The sequence below is a fragment of the Carassius carassius genome, chromosome 1 (genome assembly GCF_963082965.1).
Source record: "Carassius carassius chromosome 1, fCarCar2.1, whole genome shotgun sequence".
In the NCBI taxonomy this organism is placed as follows: domain Eukaryota; kingdom Metazoa; phylum Chordata; class Actinopteri; order Cypriniformes; family Cyprinidae; genus Carassius; species Carassius carassius.
Window position 1 is genome coordinate 20,026,353 of NC_081755.1, and position 7,437 is coordinate 20,033,789.

General features: G+C 37.0%; 1 protein-coding gene across 1 annotated transcript in view; it reads left to right on the forward strand.

Moving 5' to 3' along the window:
- Positions 1-5,393, forward strand: part of LOC132141161 (Na(+)/H(+) exchange regulatory cofactor NHE-RF1-like) — a 32,000-nt gene extending 26,607 nt beyond the window's left edge. Inside the window, exons 4-6 of the mRNA XM_059550451.1 lie at positions 1,450-1,493; positions 3,102-3,227; positions 4,725-5,393. Of these exons, the coding sequence (XP_059406434.1) occupies positions 1,450-1,493; positions 3,102-3,227; positions 4,725-4,871 (317 nt within the window). The 3' untranslated portion in view covers positions 4,872-5,393. The remainder of the gene's footprint in view (positions 1-1,449; positions 1,494-3,101; positions 3,228-4,724) is intronic.
- Positions 5,394-7,437: the final 2,044 nt, after the last annotated feature.

Below are 7,437 nucleotides of genomic sequence, written 5' to 3' on the forward strand. Positions count from 1 at the left end.
ATTTAATGTGGATGAAAACAAGACTGTGATGGAAAGACATATGGTCTTTACAATGGCATTCACTGTATAAAGGTCCTAGATTATGTCATTTGCACAAAGTACTTTTACAACTGTTTGATGGCGTTTTTAATTAGCTGAACAGTAGGTATGTTGGTAAACGACAGTACAATCCATTGAACGCACTGTACTTCGTTTTCATTTCTGTCAAAAATGTATAAGAAATCTATTAAATAGAATCTAAATTGTATGTGAAGGGACTCAAGGAAGGACATAAAGTTTCACGTGCAGCTGAGTACAGCGAACTGTCTGTATGTCTGTAACACATAACTAGAAGATCACCCACCTGTCTCGACTAAAAAGCTTGTATGTCAGCTCTGTTCCTATTAAACCTAGTGAGCCAGTATAAACATCCTCTTTCTAAGGCATCATTTAAATAGAGGCTTTTAAGTGACTAATTTGAAACCATATTGATAGGCAGCAACTCTGTCATATAAATAGCACATGTTGGCAGAAATTAGCGTGTTGCTAAGCTAATGCCTTGATTTATCTAGTAACTGTAAAATGTACAAATAATGAGTAAATATTCAATTTTATATACTTTAATTATTCTTAAATTAAATTTGGTGTTAATTGTTTTATGATTATATCTTGGATTATTTCCCTGTGCTCATCATAAGGCATAGTGCGATCGCCTTCTATGTGCATTATACATGTACACTATCATGCCAACCCTTGTGAGCAAGAAGTATGCTTAAATGTATTGAATGTGCATGTTAACTTAACAGTAAGTGTGTGTAAAAATACTCTTTTTAAAAGTAAGTGCACTTCTTCTTTTACACAAGCAAGTCTCGGCAGATTTCTACATACATCCTTCGTCTCTCATGTCAGTTCATTTGTGAATGTGTAATCCAGGATGAAGGCCTCTAGATTTTATTCCCTATGGTATTGCGGGGGTGGCCAGGTATCCACCCTTATTAAACAAAAATATATTGCAGTATATTGGAAAATATCATGTAATATATTAGGCATATATTCTTATAAATGGGATTTAATATTTATTTTTTCCAATATATTGCAATATATTGAAAGCGGCAATCATTTGTATATTCTGCAATATATTATATAATATATGTATCATCAATATATTATTCAATGTATTCAAATATATAATATATTAGAAAATAAAAAGGGAATTTTTAAGAAATATATTGGTAAATATATTTTCCTTTCGTAAGGGCAGGTACCATCGCTCTCACCACAGTGATGATGGTGATCTGAATAATAAATGAAGTACATACCTGTTGTACAGTATGTAACGGAGTCGACATCTCCTCACTGCAACCCGAGAGGGAGTGAATGTCATACTAGCTCTTCTGTGTTGGAGAAAGTGTCCATCTGAAGGATGCAGATGTACTAGGTTTGACCTGTTCTGCTTCTCTCTGCCCGCAGGACCGCTGCCTGAACCTGTGGTCAACGGAGACATGGAGGACAAGGTACGACAACTACTCCGATGATAGAATACTAGCAGGCTGCATTTAAGGTTAATTAAGGTTCAATAGCTCATCCAAAAATTTTTAAATTAGTTTCTTCCTTCTTTTGAACCTAAAAGAAGATATTTCAGAAGATAGCAAATGGAGTACAAGGATACTGAGATCTCTTTTGTTTCTCAGTTTTCAGAAAAGTGCACTTACCAGCTTGGGTTTCATCTGTTATCCCAAGTGCTTTTTCCTAAATAAATACAGCAACTTGAGTTGTTTGTGTTGACCTGCGTCTGAACCTAGGTTCTCACAGCAGAAAAAAAACACTAGAGCAAGTCAATGGAGACCTTTGCATGATTTGATGCCTGTTATTAAAATGTTAGCATATTGTTTAGTGAAGTCAGCTCTCTAGACAAATATGAAGGGAAGTCTGTGGCTGTATTAAATGCAATTATTTCTGATTACGCCAGTGATAAGTGGTCACTGCATGAAAGAAGCCCATTAGAGATTGAAGATCAATCTCTATTCAGAGTTTTCAGTCTCTATTCAAACGGGTTTCATTGTTTTCACTCTGGCTTATTCAAAAAGGCCTCTGTCATTAACAGAGAGTCATTTGTATTACTTTGGTCTGAAATGTGTGAGTTAGTGGCACACAGTAGAGATTTCTTGACTGCATGCAGTGCAAGTGAAGAGCAAGACAGTGTTTTATTGACCATAATCCTGAGGGATCAGTATAGCCTGTTACTCCCACTGAATATAGAAAACAAGGTTATCTCACAAGTCTGCCTTTTTTTCTCATAAGAAATGAATAAGTGCTTTTAGAAGTACTAATAAACAGCCAATATCTTTATGTATATACCATATTTACATAAAGATTTCAATGATTACATTCTCATTCAAATATCCAGCTCAAATCACACCCTGCTTAAAGTTGTTTCTTTTTCCACCGGGACTATTATGTGTGATATTTCTCACATTATGCCACCACAATGAAACATAAGGGACACAATCATGATATATCTGTACGTTTTTGTGGCAGGTGCAGTTTCACTGTGAGACACAGACTGGCTTGTGCTGTATTTGTTGCCACTAGAGAAACAATGACCTGCGCTATTGACACTAATATGCAAGACACTCTGGCATACAGACAAAAATATGTATTTACTATATATAAATAAAATAGGCAGAATACAAGTCCATGGCCTGTAAGACTTATTTACAGCTTGGCTCCTACATAAATTCACCATTATTCAATGACATGAGCAGATCAGGTGTCAGGCGTCTTCTCATTGCTTGAGTTGGTTAGTTTAGAGACTGTGGGGATGGTTTCTCTAAAGAGGATTGTGGAGGAACGTACAGGCCTCTGGGTGGCTAATGGGTGACGTGTCAGATGTAGCTGGCAGGAGGGAATTAGGGGGCGCTGTCACCTGTCAGAGGAGCAGTACTGATGCCTGGCTAATGGTGCCCACTCGTACAGTTAATGAAGCTCAGTCTCCAGCAGCCTGAGGTCAGCCCACACACTGCAGCTGACGCTCAGCACTTTACCAGCTCAAGTCTGACCCCTAGAGCACACAGCGATGCACTGAGCCTCCTGACTATTTACTGAAACTGTCTGCTGTTCAGGTTAACGGAAATGTGGCCAAAGAGGTGGAGCTGAAGGACTCGAAGATATCAATCAGTCCGTCTCCTTCCAATGCATCCTCTAACGCCTCCCTCACGACTCCGCCCACTGGGACTCCGCCCCCTGAGGTGAGACTGACCTATGATGTTCAGAATATGCTAATTTTCTACATAAACAGAAAACCCAGGTGACCTGTTACAACAGGTGCCAAAATATTAGGTATACTACAGAGAGATATTGAGTATACTACACACTGCATACTGGGTACGCAATCCAATAATGCAATGCGCTCAACTGCTCCTGGATGGCAAATGAAGTAGAAGTAATTTCAGGCATGATTTTTAACGACTTTTTGTTGCCATATTTGACCGAAATGCCAAGCTTTAAGACATTTTACATCAAAAAATTAATAAATAAATAATTTATATCCTGTTAACTGTCACTCACATTTTGTAACATGATTTTGATGTACCAATTTCATGGTAATGCAATTTATGAATTTAAAATGGGTTTCAAAGGATGAATTTTGAGATTTTTAGTTTTCAAGTGATATATAGTTTCTGATGATTTCTAAAGTGTGATAGAGAAAAAGGAAAAAATACTCTTTTCTTTGACAAAGGTCAGAACTCCTGATAAGATGTAGGTTTTTGAGGTGCACTCCTGCCTTAAATTAATTTATTACTTTTCCTAAAATATTTTAAACAAAAAAGATTGGTAAAATATAAATTTAAGAGTTAAACGATATATAGTTTGTCATGATTAAATTAGGAATTTATTGTAATATAGTGAAGTAAACACAGGCGTCCCACCAAGGGGACGGGTCACAGTTAACAGGATATATCACTGTGTATATATATATATATATATATATATAGGTGTGTGTGTGTGTGTGTGTGTGCCACTCACAGAATCAAACATGCATTATGTTTTATACTTACAATAAAGAAGCATACTTTAAGTTTTTTAAAGTAAAAGTTTTTTTTTTAAAGTACTTAAAAGATTTTCCAAATATACTTTATATAGCAAGTATACTAATATCAGTGTACTGGAAGTATACTTGTACTGTACGTGTACTAAATTGACCTATTTTTTTGTTTATAAAAGTATTCTTTGCCATGTATTTTAAGTTTTTTCGTTTGTAGTGGAATTCTATTGTGTACTGTATTGTTGTACTACTAGCTATTGTTAATTTGCTAGCTATGTGCTTCGAGCCCACTTTTTAGTTTATGAAATTATTGAAGCATACTCTCAGTGATCTACTAGTTTAGGAGTTTTTATACTGCAAGTACACTTGTACACGCTTAAAGAATTTTTTTTTTTTTTTTTGCAGGATTAAACATAATGTGATTGTGTGGCAACAACCTAGCATACTACTGTTTGGCATTAATCATTGCATTACATAAGCAGCTGGTATTATATTTTAAACATAGTATAGAATTTTTCTGAAAGTATCCAAATAATTGTCAACCTTTATGAAAAGGTGAAATCATTTCTGGCTTCATAAGTGTTTTGATTGAGAAAACGTATTGTTCAAGTACAAGTATCCCACTGTCATTTGAGGACATGCTTGTATTAGACTCTGAAAAGGTTATTCATGAGTTTCCGTTTGTTTGTCGTCCTCTCAGACTCAGGAGCCGTCCATCATAGCTGCCATCCCAGAGCTCAATCTGTCCCTGCAGCAGGTGAAAGAGCGCGCTCACCAGAAACGCTCCAGTAAGAGAGCTCCACCCATGGACTGGAACAAGAAAAATGAACTCTTCAGTAACCTATAGACCTCCGGTCGTCCATCCACCCACCCATTCATCCATCCGTCAGCTCTGTTTAAGACTTGATAAAACAGAGCAGATCTTATAATGAAGTTAAAGTCATCAATGAAGTAGGCTCAATATGATGTATGTACAGTGTGTATATTTACACACAGATTTATATCTATTCCGAATTATGTATATGAATTACTAACAGATTATATTGGGCTGCATCTGCTGTGGGGAAATGGAATGTAACATTCTACAACTGTGATGTATATCAATCATTGGCTGTGTTCAGAATGGAGTACTAACTTACTGTAATATTACTGCTCACTGTATAGACTCGAGTGAAACAGAAGTAGGAATGAATGCTGTTGTGCACACAGTGGTATGCTATACTGTTGTCACAGAACAATTACTTTGCATGTTTAATTTAACGAGCAGCATATCAGTTATCATCAAATTAATTCAATTTTGTGTAAATATGTTATGTTTTTTTTTTTTTTTTTAGGGTTTGGCAGTTTGATTAAACAGTAGGTAAAAGCTTGTGCCTGTAGTTTCAGTTCATTCGAAATGGAAAGCCAAGTAATGTGGGATACATTACTTCAGCATCTTAACAAACTGAGTACAATATTCATTACATAGTAATATTATGTTAGTATACTATTGCCTATTCTGAACAGAGCCATTTGACAGAACCTAATCGAGCTTGTTTGTCATTGAGCAGATTTGATTCTGCTGTGTTTGTGCGTTCATTCAAGGAGTTTTGGTTCTAATTTGATTTCTCACTGATTTTGTGTAAGCAGCGCTTACTTCTTATTTCTTGACCAATTCTGTGGGGAAGTGTTTCATTGTTTATAATGAAGGACCAAATGAAGAGTGGATAGAAGTGAATCCTTAACTCCTGACTATCAGCCGATTTTGAATGACTGAACGTGTGTAGAAATCACACTTTTTTGTTATAAACAGATAGAGTGGTGCCCAAAAGTCTGAGATTTCCACAAATCTAATCCGCAGTGAATTCCTGTTAGTGTGTCACTGTTAGGTTTTCTGAGACACCTGCTATATATATTTTTCTCTGTAGTTCTTGAGTTGAGCACTTAAGTTTTGACATGCCTTCCATAATCTGCACTTCTGATCACTGCAGTGTCATGTATTAGAGTATATGTGTGCACAAGTGAATGTTATTTCTATATGTAACAACACAGTTTGTTAAGAGAAAAATATTTTCATTGACAAATTCCTCACTTTTTGCAGTTGTTGCAGGTCTTTAAGCTCTTTTAGTTTCATCTCACTCACTTAATTTTTTTTCTATATCACCTGTTCGCTGCTTGTTCAACACAGGAACATCTAAATCCAGCTTCACTTCTACAATGAACTGGGCCTCCACATCACCTTTAGCTCCCATTTTTCCATCATCATTAGCTTCCTAACCCTAACTCTCTGGGCTTCTCTTCAGACAGTATTGGACACATCCTAACAACATTGTTGGCAAGCTGGGAGAATTGGCAGTGCATCAGGAATCTCATTTTCAGAGCCTCTCAAATGATGAAGATCAATTTTATACTCTTGTGGAATTAATGCCCATCGCATCAAGCGTTGATTTGAATTAGACATCTGGGCAAGGAAAGTTAAGGGGTTGTGAACTGTGTACACAAGAGGAGGAGCTGCACCACCTCCTGTGCAAACTTCAAAATAAGAGAGCAAGAGTCTCTTTCTCGATGGTACTATAGTGCCTCTGATAGTATGTAAACTTATTTGAAAAATAGGAGACACCATGTTCATGTTCTTGCAATAACACTGCACCTGCCCCTGTGGCACTAGCATCCACCTGCTGTGTAAATTACTTTTCAAAACTAGGGGCCAAGGGTCGAGGAGCATTACACAACAGGTTCTTCTCTGCATCAAAATATAGTGAACAGTCATGCTCCCAGATGAATTTTTTAGAATTCATGTAGTACACAATTGTCAGCATTTAAAGTCAGCAAATCTGCAGCCAACTTACTGAACACACTCTCTTTACACTTTAACATGTTCTTCCCACGAACGGCACTTGAACAGACAACATCTATGTAGACCTCGCAATTTGTAACACCTGCCAGGACCCTCTGCATCAGGCATTGAAAGGTAGCGAGGGAATTTTGCATCTTAAATGCTAGAACCTTGTACTGCATAAAGTGATCTGATATCACAAACGCAGAAATTTCAGAGGCATGGGAAGTGAGAGGGACTTGCCACTAGCTCTTAAGAGATCTAACTTAGATGCAAAGGTAGCGGAGCCCACCCTGCCTACTAGGGGTGTAACGATTCACTCGTTTTCTCGATGCATCGATTTCAAACCTTGACGATTCATATGCATCGATCTTGAAACATGATTTTTGAATCGTGAATCACCGATCTTGGACAGTAATCGATTCAAAATGCTAAGAATCGAATGAATCGCGATTTCTATTGCGATTCAATGCTTTCAAAATGTATACACATAAATTACTACACACATGAATTAATGGAGACCTTGAAGAGTGTTCTGAATCGTGCCTCTTATCTGTCCTTCACGCGCTCCACTGTTTACCGCCTGTGAGACTGTCAC